General features: G+C 36.1%; 1 protein-coding gene across 2 annotated transcripts; it reads left to right on the top strand.

Annotated features, from left to right (window-relative positions):
• The first annotated feature begins 152 nt into the window (after positions 1–152).
• hpn (hepsin) lies at positions 153–20,168 on the top strand. Of its 2 annotated transcripts, none has more exons than XM_055211178.2 (13): positions 153–335; positions 896–999; positions 5,002–5,103; positions 5,233–5,274; positions 7,762–7,891; positions 8,258–8,374; positions 9,303–9,343; positions 9,856–10,021; positions 11,551–11,747; positions 14,420–14,515; positions 15,069–15,211; positions 16,123–16,287; positions 16,363–20,168. In XM_055211178.2, exons 2-13 carry the CDS (start codon positions 981–983, stop codon positions 16,414–16,416), a joined length of 1,272 nt encoding a protein of 423 aa, XP_055067153.2. In that variant the 5' UTR covers positions 153–335; positions 896–980; the 3' UTR covers positions 16,417–20,168. The 2 variants fall into 2 exon arrangements, with proteins under 2 accessions (XP_055067153.2, XP_055067152.2); XM_055211177.2 differs by having other exon boundaries at positions 887–999.
• The last annotated feature ends 1,137 nt before the right edge of the window (positions 20,169–21,305 follow it).

Genomic DNA, 21,305 nt, shown 5'->3' with positions numbered 1-21,305 from the left:
TAGGTGATTTTATTTCAAATCATAATGTGCTTCATCACAAGAGCTGCTCTAAAAGTTGATCTGCGCGCCCACACAGATGTACCTACCCAGCGCGCGCCCACCTGCTCGCACCTGCAGCCCAGCGCTCTCTGACCGGAAAAGGAGGTTGCCGCGCGCACACAGCAGACAGATAGAGAGAGTAAAAGAGGTGAGCAACTGTCTGATTACCGGAGAAAAGCGTCATTTAACTGGAAAATAAGAGAGTCTCCAGGGAAAACAAAATGTCAACACGAATATTTGGAGGAAAAGCCTGATCTACTTTGGCATCTCTTTGTTTTTAAAAAGCTACAGGGAAGGTAAACTTAAGATGTTATTTGTTTAAAATTATAATCAACAATGCAAACAATAAAAGCTGTTGATTCTGTAGCCTGTATCATAAAAAAAGTATAATTTATAACCTGTTTTAAAATAATTTAGAATATCGTCATCTTCAGACTATAACTGTAAGAAGGCTCATTTGGTTAAATTTGTTTGTTGTTTACCGGCCGTCCGGCCTGTATAAATAATTTTTTATAAGTATACTGAGGTTTTATTTCATTACATTTAAAAGATTATTCAGTTTCTTAAACTTTTGGCTTGCCTTTCAACTTTTCTGTGTATATTCAAGTGTGAATTGGTTTCATTTTTAATTTTCTTTATTTTAAAACAATAAAATGATAAACAATAAAAAGTGAATAGGCATCTCTTTATATAAACACAGATTATTCATATTAATTATAACAGCCCTTAGCTGTGACCTGGTAAATTCTTTACTCAGTTTGCCCTTTGGTTTATTTAACTTGCTTAACCCATCTTTGTCCATGACCATATTTTTTATAAACTGTTTTCCTCTATCCAACATTTTCAGGTCAGAAAGAAGGCCAATCAGATTCAAGGCCGTTTTAAAGAGGAGCCACTGGAAATCATTTTTGGTGTTTTTTATCTTCTCATTTTGGATCGAGATGAAAGAGAAGAAGATCGGTGAGTACTGAGACAGATATTTCTCTTCATTTTTTGACATCAGACGACTCGTGTTAAACATTAACCGAGCTTGCCCGTGATCTGCTGGGTTCATTTGTACTCCATTTGTTTTGGTCACCTGGAACTGTGTAATACTTTGACAAGGCCAAAGGGTTTTAAACATGACATGACGTGGAGTGGTCATACAGCTGTTTATACATGCCACTACAAGTTGCTGAATAGATTAGAAAAAGAGTTCTAGCTTAAATTTAAAGGAACTAAACACATTCACTGTAAAAAATTGCTGTTATTATGCAGCTGGTTGCCAGTAACTTACTGTAGAAGATAAAGACTGAAAATGTTTCATGTTCATTTAACTTTGAACAAACTGTTGCCAGTAAATAACATAAATGTAAAATCTACAGTAAGTTACTGGCAGCTAATTGCCAGTAATACCCAGTAATACTGTAATTTCTACAGATTTTTTTATAGTGCAAGTTGTTGGCTGAACCTTTAATCTCAGAAGAACATTTATGTTTCAAAAATGGCTATTTGTTGTGAAAAAGGTTCTTTGGATTGTTATAAAAATGAATGAAAAGAATAACCTTTGACTAAATGCTTATTACAGGAACCAAAAATGGTTCTTTATGGCATTCGCTGTGAACTTTCGAAGCACCTTTATTTCTTCTGTTTATACTGGATTGTTTTTTAAAAATACTCTTTCTAAAAATATATATTGAGTCTTTCTATAAACACATTTCCTGCATTGTAAATTTAAGGTTTCTACATTTAAACTGTGTTTTACATGTGCAGTGTGATAAAGGAATAATTATCGGAGGATGCATACAGTATGACCTCTTGAAGAAGTTTAGAGAGAAATACGTTTTTTCTGTTAAAGTATTAACACTCTTAAATCACTATAAGATGGGCTGTACTTATAAATAGTATGAGTCATTGTTTTGTCGAAATACCTGATGCATTTGTCAATTGCTGGCAATCATGTAGTAGACACACTGCTAGCAGTGTCGAATCATGACACCACAAAGCACTTGTTGAACATTAATTTTATGATCTATTATGGACTATGTAACAAGCCCCTTTATATGTGCTGTATAACATGCCGGTATTATTCCTCAAAAATAAGCAATCTTAGAGTTTAGAGAAATGTTTCGGACTCAGTACATTCTTTACAGTGGATACGTTTCATTGAGACGATTGGGAACATTGTGGAATCGCTACACTGTAAAAAATACTTTGCTGCCTTAAAATTCTTTGTATTCTTTGTAATTTCAACTTACTATTATTTATCTTGACTAAAGATGAGTTGTTATAACTACAGGTGAGTTGTTATAACTTATAAAATTAGGTTGAGTTTTCTCAACTATATTGTTGTGTCAACTCATCTCTGTTGACATGACTTGTAAATCTGAGTTGATTTAACAAAAAATTTTAAGGCAGCAAAGTATTTTTTACAGTGTATGCTACATTATTTTGTTTCTGTGTTGTGTGTAACACCAAGTTTGCCTTATAGATTGAGTTTTTAACATCTTGAATGTCCATGTATACATTGTATGCTTTTGTACCAACCTTACTGTATGTATGGGGGGTTGTATTGTTTAAATTTTGGCTCTAGAAATTTCATTAGACCGGTATCAACATCTTAAGGAGAGAGAGAGAGAGAGGACAGGCAGTGTACCATGAAGAAACACTCTCTCTCTCTCTCTCTCTCTCTCTCTCTCTCTCTCTCTCTCTGTCTCTCTGATACACACCCCTACTCAAACAAAAGTACTACTTGTTCTCTGGTCAAAAAGGTCATGAGAGGTGCTCTAGAGACTGAGGCAGTGAAATCCTCAGGAATGACACACGAGAAGGCAAACAAAAACTTTACAGTCTTTCAGTTTTGATCTGACCTCCAATGTAGCCATTAAAGGAACATTCCACTTTTTTGAAAATATGCTCATTTTCCAGCTTCCCTAGAGTTAAACATTTGATTTTTACAGTTTGGGAATCCATTCAGCTGATCTCCGGGTCTGGCGCTAGCACCTTTTAGCATAATCCATTGAATCTGATTAGACCATTAGCATTGCGTAAAAAAATGACCAAAGAGTTTCGATATTTTTCCTATTTAAAACTTGACTCTTCTGTAGTTCATCGTTTCTTACAAAGTTGTGTTTAGTGTATTTCATACCAAAACGTGCACCTCTCACAAAATTTTATTTACAATTATGCATTTAACAGACACATGAATGTGACATTTGCAGTCAAAACTTGAAATATAAATTCACAGAGAATGCATTTACTACCAATACATATAAAACCATTTGATTATTTTTCCAGACATCGGAAAAAATATAAGTCTATACGAGTTTTCTATTTTAGATGAGGCATGTGTTATGGATGTGACAAAAAGTGCACACAAGTTTTTCTGAGACAACATACTTTTTAAAATGCACAAACCAAATGCATTAAAGGGACTTTGCATCAAGGACTTTGCTGGCTTAACATGGCTGCAGGAGGCGCAATGATATTACGCAGCAAGCAAAAATAGTCCCCTGCTATTGAAAGTTTCCAAGGGGACTATTTTCAGATGCTGCGTAATATCATTGCGCCTCCTCCAGCCATGTTACGGCAGCAAAGTCCTTGATTATTACACAGAATGAGAGTATAGTTGCTAGCCATATCTGCCTAGAAAAGCGCAACTTTTAATTTTCAGTTGTTCTTAGTACACAATGTAACTACAGGAGGGTCAAGTTTTAAATAGGAAAAATATTGAAACTCTTTGGTTATTTTTTAGCGCAATGCTAATGGTCTAATCAGATTCAATGGATTGTGCTAAGCTATGCTAAAAGCGGTACCGCCAGAGAACCTGGAGATCGGCTGAATGGATTCCAAAAACTGTAAAAATGAAATGTTTAAATCTAGGGGAGCTGGAAAATAAGCATATTTTCAAAAAAGTGTCCCTTTAATACCCAACAAATGAAGAAAGTAACATTTAACATGTATTTTAATTTTTGTATGTGCATTTATGGAAGAATAAACGTCACATTTTGTTTTTCTGTGTACACTTCATGACTCCATGACCTGACCTGCTCACTAAACCCAATGCTGACCCAGACCATGTGGATGTGAATAGTTGCCAATAATCAAAATGGTTGTGCATTAGGTTTGGTTGTGTGTGTGTTTGCATTGGTCTTATCAAACACATGGTCTCTACAGTCGTCTTCTTAGCATGGACTTACTGTTAATCGTCACACCTGGGCTTCTGTCTAAAGTGTATATATTTTTGCAAATACCATTCACAAATGTCTGCACATGGTCTGCCCCTTGTGTGTTAATTCATTATCTTATAGTTTAATAATGCTGTCAGTTTCATTTAACACATTAAAGTTTAAATCTACACGAGATTCATTGCAAATTTTATATGGACCTGGCAATGTGTTCATTCATTTTGGGAAATTGCACTCTGGTTGCATTAAATTGATTTAGAAAAAAATTTGACCCAAGCATGGGATAAAACGTGAGTCTTTCCAATTGATATAATTTATTTTGGCATCAGTTAAGGTACAGTATGTGCTGCTTCTTTAAAAATGCAGGTTTAAGTCTGGCCTTAACGGCCTGCATTATTTTTTTTCTGGTCTTTTTTGTTCTCATACCCGGAAGTCAATTTTGTTGCTCAAATGTGCCCCTTTCTTAGACGAAGACTTAATAGAGGTGTATTTTATATTTATCTAGACACTAGTTTGTGTGTACTGTATGTGTGTAGAGAGAAAGAGATGATCGTGACACTGGCATTATGTCCTAGGTTTACTTTAGCGGTAAGAAATTGAGGACTTTGGAGTATTGATCCTGTTCAGCGTTGTGTTCCTTTCATCAGCTTTCTCTGTCATGGTTTATGTGTTTGCTCACTGGCTTTTATTTCATGAGGTTTATGTTATTTCACTTCACTGTTTTAAATGTGCAAACTATAATATTATTAGACAGCACACAGGTCCTGTACTGACAGTGTTGCTGGTTTCTGTACAGGGAGTCCAGGGATGACCATCCTCAGTCCGTGTCGGATGATCGCCGCTGTGGCTCTAGTAGTGATCATACTGGGAGGACTGGGAGCCGCCATTTGGGCCCTCGGTGAGACTTTCTGCTTTGCTTACAGAAGAATTTGACTAATGTTATAAAATGGCTGATAAATGGGAATATGGCAGTTACTTAATATCACAAAGACTCTATACATTTTCTGTTGTCTGTTTTGTTTTTCAGTCACATATGTAAAAACAACAGAAGATACAGGATTATATGATGGTAAGCATTGCTATTTAAATTTAATAACATTTAGATGTAATTAAAATACATATTTTATTATGAACATTATATGTTTTTGAATATACAGTATATGTGATGAAATGCAGTCTGCTGGTTGTATTATGGAGCTTGGATGTTCACGTCCTCTTTATTGAGTCTTAAAGGGATAGTTCACCCAAAAATGAAAATTCAGTCATCATTTACTCACACTGATGTTGTTACAAGCTGTATACATTTCTTTGTTCTGCTGAACTCAAAGGAAGATATTTGTAATCAAACAGGAAACAGAAGCATCATTGACTTCCATTATAGGAAAGTCCCGACTACGGAAGTCAATGGTGCTCAAAAACGGTTTGGTTACAAACACTGCCCAAAATATATTTCTTTGTTTTCATCAGAACAAAGACATTTGCACATGTTTGTAAAAAATGTATTTCATTTTTGGCGAACTTCAATTTCATTTTTGGGGAACTATCCCTTTAACTAGGATGTGTGTTATCTGTGGATTTCTAAACTTTTGTGTATTAAGCTAAGAGTTTGGATCCAAAACGCAATAAATCAATTTTAAATAATTTCGGTGAAATGTGTTTTCTATACCAAGAAAGTGTCAAGATGAAAACCACTATTTTCTGTTACAAACTTTCACATAGCATCTTTAGGTTAAAAAACATAAAAAATTCAAATCCATAATTTGATTTTCAAAGATTTATTATAAAAACTGATTATTTTTTCCACAAAATGCAATAAATCCATGACAAGTTTTGTTTTCAAAATGCTGATATTGAATCTATATATAAATGTGCATTCATCTTTTCCATGTTATATTCATTTAGTTGTCTAGTGGTATACACTGATTAAAAAAATAAACACTAATGGCATTAATCAAAACACTTACATATTAAGAACACTGTCATTGCTGCTGTTATACATGGGACGTCGTCACTGAACTTTTTTGATAGCGATCAGCTGTAAAATGTTTTGGTCCTGCTCGATTTTCGTTGACTTCGCGTAAAATAATGAAAAGTTTTTCATAAGATCCCCTTGGATCAATGTGTTAGCATGATAGAAGCTTGATGCTGCCGGGAGAACAAGCAACAGCAGGCATTTTTCCTTCGCCTGAGTGCTTCTCACGTAAATTATTCGAATTTGATGGCTTACGTTTCTTTCCCGCCACAGAAAACCACCAAAGGTTTATCAATGCCATCAAATTATTATTTTGTTTTTGTTTGTTTGTGGATCATGAATTACAAAGTAGATGAGGAAAACTAGGATACCGAGTGTATTTATTGTTGTTCACAATGCGTGGAATGGTGCGCTGTGATTGGTTAAGTGGATTTATTTCATTCTGCAGAGAAGGATGGCTGACGTTTATCACGTTTTGGGAAAAAAGGGAGAAAAGATGACAGAATAGCATGGCGAATATCGGATTTTGTGTAAAATAAAGAATTTACTTTTTAATAATGACCAGATACAATACTGATTTTGGCGGTAAATAATTTTTTTTATAAAAATTGCGTTTATCGCGTTTTGGAACCAAACTCCTCATATGTAAATATATTCAGTCCTGCTTGTAAAAGTAGGTAAATAAAAATATTTGAATCTATACATTTCATTTTATGCTTAGGCATTCATTAAAGGAATAGTCTACTCATTTTCAATATTAAAATATGTTATTACCTTAACTAAGAATTGTTGATACATCCCTCTATCATCTGTGTGCGTGCACGTAAGCGCTGGAGCGCGCTGCGACGCTTTGATAGCATTTAGCTTAGCCCCATTCATTCAATGCTACCATTTAGAGATAAAGGTAGAAGTGACCAAACACATCAACGTTTTTCCTATTTAAGACGAGTAGTTATACGAGCAAGTTTGGTGGTACAAAATAAAACGTAGCGCTTTTCTAAGCGGATTTAAAAGAGTAACTATATTTTATGGCGTAATAGCACTTTTGGGAGTACTTCGACTCGCCTGAAAAGTCCGCTCCCCTTCTCACTCTCATAATGGGAGAGGGAGGGTGTTACTGCGCCGAGTCGAAGTACTCCCAAAAGTGCTATTACGCCATAAAATATAGTTCCTCTTTTAAATCCGCTTAGAAAAGCACTACGTTTTATTTTGTACCACCAAACTTGCTCGTATAACTACTCGTCTTAAATAGGAAAAACGTTGATGTGTTTGGTCACTTCTAACTTTATCTCTAAATGGTAGCATTGAATGAATGGGGCTAAGCTAAATGCTATCGAAGCGTCGCAGCGCGCTCCAGCGCTTACGTGCACGCACACAGATGATAGAGGGATGTATCAACAGTTCTTAGTTAAGGTAATAACATATTTTAATATTGAAAATGAGTAGACTATTCCTTTAACAGATATATTTTTTTGTAGTGACAAACATCTAATTCATTGTTCACATTTTCCCTCTTTTTAAATTTTGCATATTTTTTTAAAAGTATTTTTATGCCGTTCCAAACATATCTGATGTGTCCTGCAGTGCAGGTGAGTGCAGCAGATCAGAGACTGAGGGTGTTTGACTCGACTAAGAGAAGATGGAGACACGTCTGCTCATCCAATGCCAACCAGCTCATCGCCAACATTACCTGTGAGGAAATGGGCTTCGTCAGGTAACAAACCTTTAAGAAAAAGACCAGAGAATAAAAGAAAAAAGACTTTGCATGCTTTGCATACAGACAATGTATACACTCTAAATAAATGGTGCTAAATAGCACTAAAAATGGTTCACCTGCTCGTAATTATAGGGGAACCATTTTAAGTGCCATATAGCACCCATGTAGTACCTGTGTAGAACCATATTGTGGTGCTATATCAGCCCTGGATGGTTCTTCATAGGTGCTTTATAGGTGCTATATAGCTCTAAAAATGGTTCCCCTATGATTACGAGCTTTTATTTAGCACCAATTCTTTAGAGCGATAGCTCGGACAGGAACTGTCTTATTGAGGTCTTGATTTGAATTTCCCTTTTCATTCAGAGCAGTAAATGTCTCAGTAACTTGTGCTCCCGAAAGTAACGGAGACCAGGATTTTTTCTGTGTCAAAGAGACTGAGTTAACTTACGGGAAGAAGATAAAAACAGCCCTGTATCCTTGGTAAGATATACTTTTGTATACAATTTGAACTAAAGATCAGAAGGTTAAAGCTGTGCACTAGTACTGTAGCACCAGACTAAATTGCTGTTGATCGGTGGGTTAGCAGCACAAAGGTGTTCGAATCACAGGAAACATACATACTGATAAAATGTTGATCTTAAATGCAATTTCATGACTTTTTCCATGTTTAGGTGCTATAATTGGGTCCCCAGTGTGTGAAAAATATCCAGTAACTTAGTTTTGGTAGACCATTCTCTGCAAGCATGTGAAAAAATAAGTCATTGAAATTTGGCTCCCCTTAATCTGCACAGCACTGGCATTTAGTGCAGAGATCAGCTCATTTGCCTTGTAGAGGACACACAGAAAACAACACAACACTATTTTTTGCTCACACCTACAAAGTGGCAATTTTAACACACTATAATAAATTATCTATGATATTTTGAGCTAAAACTTCACAAACGTAATCTGGGGACACCAAAGAGTTATTTGAAATTTTAAAAAAGTCTTGTGAAATGTCCCCTCTAACGTAAAAACATATAAGTTGCAAACACTTTCCACTTTTCTATTCTGAAACAAACTTTATCTCAACTGGACGAGCATTGTGTTCACGGCACATCAGAACTCGAAGAACACACACTGAATAAATGTGTACCGTCAATGCACTTTAAGTCGCTTTGGATAAAAGCGTCTGCCAAATGCAGAAATGTAAATGGGATGTAAATACAGCCCTGCCCCAGACTCTCGCCATCACTGTTGTTGCTCAAACAAATAGACTGCAATTCAGCTTGGTGCTGCACACATTACATTATATTGAGAATTCAGGTTGCATTATAAACAGTCAAAATTAGTGTTGTGTTCACTACCCACTGAATGCACTGGAACAATAGGTCACTTTCAAAACACTAACTAACATTTTCTGTTTCAGTAAATGTGACAAAGGACAGATTCTAGAGGTGATTTGTCAGGGTAAGTTGCCATTAAAGTCTACCGAGCCCCTAAGGTGACATTGGAGTAAAAAAATCTAAAGTTTAGTTTCATGTGCTCACGTGAAACTTTCATGTGCTCACGAGAAACCTTCATGTGCAGAATTTTTTTTTAAGTTTAGTTTCGCGTGCTCACGGGAAACTTTCGCGCGTGCACGTGAAACTATCGCACATGAGAGCGAAAGTTTCACGTGCGCGCACGAAAGTTTCACGTGAGCACCCAAAACTAAACGAGGTAGTTTCATGTGAGCACGCGAAACTAAATGCGGAAAGTTTCACAATAGTATACAATTTGAACTAAAGATCAGAAGGTGAAAGCTGTGCAATAGTAGCACCAGACAAAATTGCAAAACAACTTTTGAGCGGTGTTGGGTTAGCAGCACGCGAAACTAAACTTTATTAAATTTTTGCTCCATGTCCCCTTAGGGCTCCGTAAAAGTCAGTGTGTAGTGCATTGAAATTTTTTTTAGGACGATTGATTTATTCTGTCTGTAGACTGTGGTCGTCGCATGCTGCCTGAGGAACGGATCGTAGGGGGAGAAGATGCCCGTCAGGGTTCGTGGCCGTGGCAGGTTAGCTTGCAGTATGATGCCGTTCATCAGTGTGGTGGTACCATCATTTCAGACCGCTGGATTGTCAGTGCAGCACACTGCTTTCCAGAGTGAGTGACACACACACACACACACACACACACACACACATACACACACACACATTTAACATTCATCCCAAATATTCGTCTTGTTTTCCTGTTGTGACGTAAGGTCTTGACTTGAATTCGTCCATTGAGAATTAATTGGATTGTTTAAAGTTGGGTCATGTTGCTATTTGCTAATCGCTGCAATCTTTTCCCGGGCCCCGCCAACCTGCCATACCCTGTGACCGGAAGTAAAGAAAGACTAGGTGTGTTCAAAAGTACGCAGCACCTGAAAGTAGACCCCTTGGTAACTTTCAATAGACGGTTTCATCGGACGCACGTGATACACGTCTGGATCCGAAGCTTACTTCTGGTTTCGTTTTTTTAATGGTCTAACTAGTTGCTAAACTGATCTCTTGAACAAATGCCTCGTCAAAAATAACAAATGTTTTGGTTTCCTATGTAATCTATGTGTTGTTTTTTTGCTTGTTATATAAATAAACTACTTTTAAGTACTTTGTTATTATTTATTATTAGCGGAGTTTACCGGAAGTTACTGCAGACCGCGACAGCCGCTTGTTTATGTTGTTACTGCTGAAACCGTCTATAGCAGGGGACTATTTTCAGGTACTGCGTAAATCATTGCGCCTCCTACAGCAAAGTCCTTGATTATTACGCAGAATGAGAGTATAGTTCCTAGCCATATTGGCCTAGAAAATCAAAATTTTTAATTTTCCGTTGGTCTTCGTACACGATGTAACTACAGAAGAGTCAAGTTTTAAATAGGAAAAATATCGAAACTCTTTGGTTATTTTTGAGCGTAATGCTAATGGTCTAATTAGATTCAATGGATTATGCTAAGCTATGCTAAAAGTTGTACTGCCAGACCTGGAGATCGGCTGAATGGATTCCAAAATGGTAAAAATAAAATGTTTTACTCTAGGGGAGCTGGAAAATGAGCACATAATGAGAAAAAAGTGGAGTGTTCCTTTAAGGATAGGGTTAGTGCAGGGTTTCCCAAACTGGGTTTCGTGAAACCCTGGTGGTTAGTAGAGGAATTGCAGGGGATTTGTATCTTGATGAAAACAAATCAAATAAATAAATAAAAAAATCTAAATAAAACACTGATCACTGCATGATCATATTACTGGTGTTTAATAGCATAGACTGTGGATTGGGAGATAAAAAGCTGGATCTAATCAAGCTATCTAATGTCAAGATGAAGATCTTTAAAAAGCAAGGTGCATCACATCTAACTTAAAAAATCTAATTAAATTTTAACCTGAAGCATAAACGTTTTTGAGCTATTTAAAATGAGTCTCCAAAATAAAGTAAGGGTTAAATACACATTTAAGAACCGTTCTGTTGTGGGCTTTCATTACAAATACATTTTGTGTGCTTTTGGAAATGTTTGCATTTAGAAATTTAAGAAAGTTATGTAGGGCATAGGTTCAAAGCAATGTCCAGCATGTCTGGCTGGAAAAATCAAGTTTGGAATGACATCAGGAAGAGTAAGGAGTTTTGAATTAATTTTATTGTCTTTTGGGCCTCAGGAGGTATCGTCATGTTTCACGCTGGCGGGTTATGATGGGGTCTATCTATAACACCCCGGTCCGCAAGAACATTGTGATCGCTGAGGTAAAAACAGTCGTCTACCACAGCAGCTACCTGCCCTTCGTCGACGCCAACATCGATGACAACAGTCGAGATATTGCAGTCGTGGCGCTAACAAAACCTCTGCAGTTTACAGGTGAGTTTTTACACTGAGACATAAATCAAATTGTGATATTTATGATATTAAATAGTGTTTAGTAAAGGAAAACACCACCGTTTTTCAATATTTTACTATGTTCTTACCGCAACTTAGAAATTGCATACATGCCTATCTTTTTTCAATGCGTGCTCTTCATCTTTTCACAGCGGGTCCTGGATGTGTTAGCATTTAGCCTAGCCCAATTCATTCCTATGGCTCCAAACAGGGATAAATTTAAAAGCCACCAAACACTTCCATGTTTTCCCTATTAAAAGACTGTTACATACGTAGTTACACAATTAAGTATGGTGGCACAAAATAAAACATGGCCATTTTTTCAAGTGGATAAAAATGAGAAATTTATTGTATGGCGGAAAAGCACTTATTGATGATGTTACTGCGCACCGAGGTTGAAGTGCTGCAAGCTAAGTGGTCTTCCACCATATAATCTAGTTCTCATTTTTTATCTACTTAAAAAGTCCACATAAAAGCAAAATGAAAGTTTGTTGGCTTTTAGTGTGAATGTGTCAGCTCTAGTTTATATCTATACAACCCAGTATGCTACAAAACATCCGCATTTAGAAGATAAACATTCATAACATACAGTCTCTCACTTTTGCCTAAATGGATGAACGATTTTTATGACGTCATTGTACCTTTCAGCTTTTTCTCAAATTCCAGTTTGTGAGGTGACCTAAACACTATTGGCTATTACAAAAATGGGGAGGAGCCACTTAATATGTCCCACCCTAACTTCCTGTTTCATCTGAAAATTACATCTACGTATCAAACCAAGGGTGCAGTGGGTCTTTAAAGGGGATATATCATTCCGACTTTTTCCATTTTTAGGTGCTATAATTGGGTCCCCGGTGCTGCTATCAACCTGTAAAATGGGAAAACGTAGTTTTGGTAAATCATTCTCTGCAAGCAGGTGAAAAAACAGAGCATCGAAACTTGGCTCCCCTTGTGATGTCAGAAGGGGATAATACCGCCCTTCTGAAAGATTTACTAAAGATTTATTTCACATCTTAAAAAGGTCTTGTGAAATGTCCCCTTTAAGTCGTTTTCATAGCCATAGAAACGATTTAAATTCAATTGTGACAATATATATTATCGTTGTCCTTTATATGGCTTCCTATATGATTTTGTGCTTCCTATATAAGATTGTTTACATTTAAGAAAGGTGATCATTATTTATTCATGTAAGAGATAGAGGTCGCACTTAACTGTGAAAATACTAAGTAAGTACTAGCCCTTAACCTATATTAAATACTGTATATGTAGTAACATGTAATGTTTGGTTGGGTGAGTACATTGTAGGTGCACATTTGTAAAACAAAGTGGAACCGAGATGGATCTGTGACTTTGAGACACAAAGAGTTAAACTGGCAGCACATTTTTGGGCTGTTTTTTTTATTAAAGTAGTGGTGACTGGTGAAACCTCCTTGTGGTTTCAGGTTGCGAGTCCTGAGAACAAAGCGTCTCTTTTTCAACAGCTTCTTGACTGAAAACAAAAGACAATACAGAGAGAAATTTCCAGAAATACAGCGCGTTTCTTTAAATACACAGTTTTCTGTGACTGTTAATTATAATGGGGAAAATTTGGAAGATTTGTTCAATATATTACATTTGTGTTGAGTGTGAGATTCAGAAAAAAATCTTCCAAAAAATGTTTCCCTCTAGTGTTATGTCATGGTAGTAGCCTACATTCATAATTCAACTGAGTTTTGTAAGCAGTGTTGTGTTAAATTTAGAAGAAAATATTGGTCAAATGTGACCCTGGACCACAAAAGCAGTCATACAAAGCTTTCTTACTTAGTATTTTTGTCCTGTTTTCAGTACAAATATCAAAAAATTCTCAAACCAAGATGCACTCTCCTGATGAGCAAATGACCAAAGAAAATAAGTCTAGTTTCCAGAAAAAAGATACACAACCCAAGTCAATCTGTGCTTAAAACAAGCAAAAATATCTTTCAGTGGGGTGAGTAAAGTAACTTTTTTCTTAAACACCTAATTCAGGAAAAATTTGCTCACCCCATTGCCAGATATTTTTCAAGCACATATTAACTTAAATTGTATATTTTTTGTCTGGATATCAAACAGATTTTCTTGGGTCATTTTGCTCAACAAGAAAATACATCTTGATCAAAGAATTTTTAAATATTTCTAATGAAAACAAGACAAAAATACCAAGTAAGAAAGTCATTTTTTGCAGTGTAAGTCTTTTAAATTGCGATTCATACATCATATGAAAGCTAAATAAATAAGTTTTCTATTGAAAAGGATAGAAAAATATTTGACAGAGATACAACTATGAAAATCAGGAATCTGAGGGTGCAAAAAGAAAATCAGAATATAAATAAAATCACCTTTAAAGTTGTCCAAATGAAGTTATAGCAAAACATATTAGTAATGCTAAATAGATTTTTATATATTTACAATATGACATTTATAAAATATCTTCATGGAACAAGACCTTTACTACAGGATTTTTGTCATAAAAATCATTAATTTTAATGTATTGTTGGCTATTGCTACAGATATACCCATGCTACTTATGACTGGCTTTGTGGTCCAGGGTCACAAAAATATTTTTAAAAGGAGACACATCATAACCAAGACAAGAAGATTTGTCCTCTCTTGATCTTATCACTTTTATTGTTTGTTAGATTACATCCAGCCAGTTTGTCTTCCAAGCTACGGTCAGCGACTGGTGGATGGACAGATGGGTACAGTAACCGGCTGGGGTAACGTGGAGTATTATGGTTAGTAACAGAACATTATTTTTTGTGTAAAAGTAAAGTTATTGAAAAATCATGCTTGAGTATTTATAATCACATAGTCTATCAATATTTGTCTGTCTGTCTCATTCTGTCTTTGACCTTTGTGTTATTGACCTATAGGTCAATAACACAAAGGTCAAAGACAGAATAGTGTTTAACTGTAGCATAAGGCCTGCTGCCGATTATTACCACATAATAATTTAATAACTAAAGTTCACACATTATGTACATTTATAATAGACAAGCTGGCTGTACAGTTGTCTAAATCATCCTTTTATATTGGGACCTTGTATTCCTGTTGGTGATGTTTGAATACACTACAGTATATCATACTGTATAATAACATCAACATGAATATACAGAGTATAAGGTTGCATGATTTCACCAAATATATGAATGTAAGCTAAATTTATACTACCAAGCATCTGCCATGATTGACACGCCAGAAACCCCAAGCATCCCACTTATAAAAAAATACATTGTGGATGAATAACACTGTAAAGACGTTTCTTTAATAATAAATCTTCTCGTATAGGAACTCAAGCAAACGTCCTACAGGAAGCTCACGTACCCATCATCAGTGATGCTGTGTGCAACGGTCCGGATTACTATGACAACCAGATCACAACCACCATGTTCTGTGCAGGCTATGAGAAGGGAGGAACCGACTCATGTCAGGTACTGATGACATCATCATCCAAACAGTGTCACAATGACCGATATGGCCACCAGAGGGTGACAGTCAAACCTTATACATGTTGCTTTATGCTAGAGATCACCACAGTAGGATCTTTAAAGTCAAAAATCCTATTTGTGAAGACAAAAAATATAAAACATTTAAGACAGACCTACTGTGAGCTGAGAGACTCTTATCCAGTAATATATAATAAAAGTTTAGGGCGATTTCAGTTTTATTTTAAATAATTTTTATAAATCCACCACTTGGAGAACTTGCTTTCACTGTGGAAAAATTGTGCAAAAATTGAAAGCGCAAAAGATGTCAACAAGTCAGTCTTGCTACACTCACAGTGTGTATATTTGAATATATTTGAATATTTTGAAATTATCAATGACTTCTATTAAAGATATTTGACTATGGCTTTGATTTAGGTATTTGTGATGCTTCATTTTCTCTCATTCATTTGTTTTTGTCTGTTATCAAGTACTTTATTTTATTTCAACTAAATTCTGAACTCTTAGAAACTCTTAAAAGTGAGTACCTCTTATCACCTTTGAGGTACCAGTGTGTCTCTTTAGGGAAACCATATGTACCTTTTACATACAAAAGTGTACTTTTTGAAAAGGTACCGCCCCGGGGACAACTTCCTTACCTTCTTGTACCTTTATTTCGGAGAGTCTATTTGTACAGCACTTGGTGCATGTTTTACTTTTGAATTAAAGTTTGTTATAATGTGATTTATTTAAAAATGCTGGTACACGAGGACCTTTGTGTTGTAGCTCCAGTTGAGCAACCTGAACACACTCCAAGCGTGAAAGTGTCAATGCAAAATAATAATTATACAGCCAAAGTCTCTGTAAAAGCAGGTTGGGATGTGTTATAGATGATCATTTCTCTCATTTGATGTCAGGGAGACAGCGGTGGTCCTTTCGTAGCAGCAGATGTTCTCTCCAAAACCAGTCGGTATCGTCTGATGGGAGTCGTGAGCTGGGGTACCGGCTGTGCCATGGCCAAAAAGCCCGGCGTCTACACCCGCGTGTCTCGCTTTCTGCCGTGGATATCTGCAGCCATGAGGGTAACCGAATGTCCTTTCTGTTACCGAATGTTACTTGCGTATCATAAAGCAAACTTTGTCATTTTCTCCCCACAGATGTATGAGAATTCACCAGGAGTGCACAAAATGGCCCGTGCTGTTACTCCATAAACAGTTAGGAAAAATGGAAAATGTTCTTTGTGAGACTGATAAATTCCCAGTTGAGGTCAGATTTGTTGCTCTGAGATCGGACGTCTTGGGTTGATCAGACTGAGGTCAGATGTTCTGTGTTGATCAACCTGTTTCGAGGACAAACGTAGAATATGTTTTCGCAATATCCGACTCGAAGAGACCAGAGCAGATTTGGATGCTGTATAGCACATTACGTAGAGTATATGAATTGGTAATTTTTTCTATGAAGAATGCTTGTACTCTTTCAAAAATCAGTCACCAAAATATTCATAATCAGATGTGCAATGCTCAACCTAAAAAAAACCAGCAAACAAAAAACATACACAGCTTATAAATATCTACAGCTCATTTTTGAATTTTGAGTTTTGTGAACTAATCATATATATTGCAAGTGACTGTTTTATAAAGTATTTCATTGATTTATTAACAAATATGCATTTTACAGATCTTATAATTTAAATAAGAGGCTGAACAACCAAATATATTGAACACCTGATAGCCATAAAAATATAGTTTATTATAAATCACAAAATCAATAATATGACAATAATATATAAAACTTCAACTGAAATGCAGTATTTACCTAAATTGTGTTTGCTACCCGTACGAAATAAACCACGGTTTTAGTTAAAGGGGACATTTCACAAGACTTTATTTATGTCAAATAAATCTTTGGTGTCTCCAAAGTACGTATGTAAAGTTTTAGCTCAACATATCATATAGATAATGTATTATAGCATGTGAAAATTGCCACTTTGTAGGTGTGAGCAAAAATGTACTTTTTTGGGGTGTGTCCTTTAAAATGCAAATGAGCTGATCTCTGCACTAAATGGGAGTGCTGTGGTTGAATAGTGCAGATTAAGGGGCGGTATTATTATAATAAGATCCCCTTCTGACATCACAAGGGGAGCAAAATTTCAATTACTTTTTTTCACATGCTTGCAGAGAATGGTTTACCAAAACTAAGTTACTGGGTTGATCTTTTTCACATTTTCTAGGTTGATAGAAGCACTGGAGACCCAATTATAGCACATGGAAAAGTCAGATTTTCATGATATGTCCCCTTTAAAAAAAACATGGTTACTGTACTTAAACCATGGTTCCCACAAATTACCATGGTCTTGCTACAAAACCATGGTGAAACTACGGTTTTGTGAAAACCATAAAAATCATTGTACCAGACCATGGTTAATATACTAAATCTTTTTTTTAACCATGTTTACGTTCATGTTCAGATTCTCTAATCAGTAATTTTCATAAGGTGTAGAGGGAGTACATGTACATAAACTAATATAGTATAAGGGCAAATCTTTAGTGCAAGAGCTTATATGTAAAACTTTATTTCTCATGAATATCTATAAAAATACAGGCCTTTGTGAAATGTGCCATGATTGTACTTCTGAAAGTACATTTTAAGATTTTATAAAACAACACTGGGACTATGGCCAAAAGCAATGACAATGTTTAAAAACTATGAGATTTTTTTTCCTTGATGTGTGTTATGTTATTTTATGTATGGAGTAAGGTGTTGATGTAATTGAATAACAAGCAGTAATGTAAAGATACAAACCAAAGTATGGATAACTCACTGAGTAATGCTGTTGCAGTCAGTATTGTTGCTTGCAATATGTTGTTGTAAATATATCGCTTCTTTACGATGAAATGCACAGTTAAATTCGGTTTTGTGTCTAATTTTATTTCAAGCTGCTATATTGTGATCTGACTTTTTCTACCATCACTATAGCTTTAGAGTAATTTAGGCCTAACATATGAACAGGACTACAGGACAAGTCAATTAACTTTTATATATACACTCACCTAAAGGATTATTAGGAACACCTGTTCAATTTCTCATTAATGCAATTATCTAATCAACCAATCACATGGCAGTTGCTTCAATGCATTTAGGGGTGTGGTCCTGGTCAAGACAATCTCCTGAACTCCAAACTGAATCTCAGAATGGGAAAAAAAGGTGATTTAAGCAATTTTGAGCGTGGCATGGTGCCAGACGGGCCGGTCTGAGTATTTCACAATCTGCTCAGTTACTGGGATTTTCATGCACAACCATTTCTAGGGAAAACATCCAGTATGCGGCAGTCCTGTGGGCAAAAATGTCTTGTTGATGAGGAGAATGGGCCGACTGATTCAAGCTGATAGAAGAGCAACTTTGACTGAAAGAACCACTTGTTACAACCGAGGTATGCAGCAAAGCATTTGTGAAGCCACAACACGCACAACCTTGTGGCGGATGGGCTACAACAGCAGAAGACCCTACCGGGTACCACTCATCTCCACTACAAATAGGAAAAAGAGGCTACAATTTGCACAAGCTCACCAAAATTGTACAGTTGAAGACTGAAAAAATGGTACCTGGTCTGATGAGTCTCGATTTCTGTTGAGACATTCAGATGGTAGAGTCAGAATTTGGCGTTAACAGAATGAGAACATGGATCCATCATGCCTTGTTACCGCTGTGCAGGCTGCTGGTGGTGGTGTAATGGTGTGGGGGATGTTTTCTTGGCACACTTTAGGCCCCTTAGTGCCAACTGGGCATCATTTTAATGCCACGGCCTACCTGAGCATTGTTTCTGACCATGTCCATCCCTTTATGACCCCCAAGTACCTCTGATGGCTACTTCCAGCAGGATAATGCACCATGTCACAAAGCTCGAATTATTTCAAAGTGGTTTCTTGAACATGACAATGAGTTCACTGTACTTAAATGGCCCCCACAGTCACCAGATCTCAACCCAATAGAGCATCTTTGGGATATGGTGGAATGGGAGCTTCGTGCCCTGGATGTGCATCCCACAAATCTCCATCAACTGCAAGATGCTATCCTATTAATATAGGCGAACATTTCTAAAGAATGCTTTCAGCATCTTGTTGAATCAATGCCACGAAGAATTAAGACAGTTCTGAAGGCGAAAGGGGGTCAAACACAGTATTAGTATGGTGTTCCTAATGATCCTTTAGGTGAGTGTATAAATATAGTACTGTGCAAAAAAAAGAGTAAAACATTAATATGGATGGAAATTAAAACTTTGCTTAAACAACAAAGCTGGTGATGGTGGCCATAGACTTTTGCATAGTACTGTATATAACCGCACACATGTCCTGTCAAATGTCTTAAAATAATCAAAAGAGCAATGTCTGTGGTAACCATAAGCTGAACAATTGACTCCAGTTCTGTGCCACATTACATTACTAGGTTGTGCATTATTTTCAAATGATTCAACAGCCCGTCATCAATTATTCCTTAAACTGTATTTTCTTTATGTGACCGTGGACCACAAAACCAGTAAGGGTCTTTTTTTTATTTTTATTGAGATTTATACATCATCACTGGATAAATAAGCTTTCCATTGATGTATGGTTTGTTAGGATAGGACAATATTTTAAATTAGATTAAATAATTAGAAAATTAGATTCAATAATAAAAAATAAAAAATGTGTTAATATTTTGACATATTTACAACATTTTTGGCTATTGTCATAAATTTACCTGTGTGACTTATCACTGATTTTGTGGTCCAGGGTCATATATCTGTTTATATCCATGAAACTAGTTGAATGTTTGTACAAATTATTTTGCAAATATATTAATCTGACTAGATTTTCTTTTCAAAATGTAAAGTTTGCACCTTTAATAAATGAAACAAGACTTAATTTTTTAATAAAACACATAACAGCGATAACAAAGCAATTTTGTGGACAACTTTGATTTTTTTTAAGAAATAAAAAAATCCAAAGGATAATTTTCCACGCTTCCTTCATCGGGTTTGATCTTTCTCATGGGCTTGTACAACAAATAGCGTGTTAAATTTACTATGCTATAACTAAGTGTCCTCATGTGCTTGTTAGAATTCATGGAACCTGTGCTGGGTGGAAAAACTGCGTCTCTCTGATGTAAATTTAAATCGCTGTTTTGGAAGTAAAATGCCTTGTACTCAAATGGTAGTTTTAGTAAAGGCCGAAGCAAGGGAAACCATAAGGAAATCAGTGCTAAGCACACAAGGAAGTGCAGACAGAGCCTCGACACATCGTGCTGAAGGTTGGAACGGGGTATGTCCCAGCCCAACCCAAAAAGATACTTGGGCGAGCTCCTTGCAAATTAGCATCTTCCATCACTTTCAGTGTTGTAACTACCGTGAAAGCGCACGACTCTGGTCTTCTGGACGTGAAGGATTGGATCAATAAAAGGACTTTTTGTGGCCCTGGTTTGTGGGCACAGTACAGTTTATGCTTTGAAATCTGGTGAAATGAATAGGATGAAGGTTTCTCTCTTGGGACAAGTGATGTCCCATCTGATGTGGCTTGGGGTTTTGGTGCTGCAGTTTGCTTCACATACAACAGGTGCGTTTTATTATTATTATATTATTATTATTCTATTTTAAGCTTAAAACTGAAGAAAGTGATGGTGTTTGGGGTAGATTAAATGTTTGGATGTGCTATTATTCTCCTTGGACGCAAAAGCATTCAAAGTGCTATAGTACTGTTAAACCAAAGTTGGTTAAAGTAAAAAATAAAATGTAAAAGAAGAAATGAAAAAATAGCATTCATTATGTACAAACAATGTCTTGTTTTTAAACTTATTTATTATAATGCCTTAAAATGATTGTGTTATATTTGTATTTAAGTTTATTTTTGAATTTAGATGTTAATGGATGAATTTTAAAGATAAAGTTTTGTGTATAGATGATGTCATTGGAATAGTCAAAAGTTCGTGATTTCTTAGTCAAATGAGTAAGCACAACAAGAATCAGTGAAAGCCTCATTTCTTCTGTCTCTAGGCCAGATATACACATACACTCTCCTTCCTCAAAATCTGACCTCGGAGACTGGGAAAAGTGTAACGTTTCAATGTG

The sequence above is a fragment of the Misgurnus anguillicaudatus genome, chromosome 10 (genome assembly GCF_027580225.2).
Source record: "Misgurnus anguillicaudatus chromosome 10, ASM2758022v2, whole genome shotgun sequence".
Lineage (NCBI taxonomy): Eukaryota > Metazoa > Chordata > Actinopteri > Cypriniformes > Cobitidae > Misgurnus > Misgurnus anguillicaudatus.
This window is presented reverse-complemented; position numbering and strand designations above follow the sequence as displayed.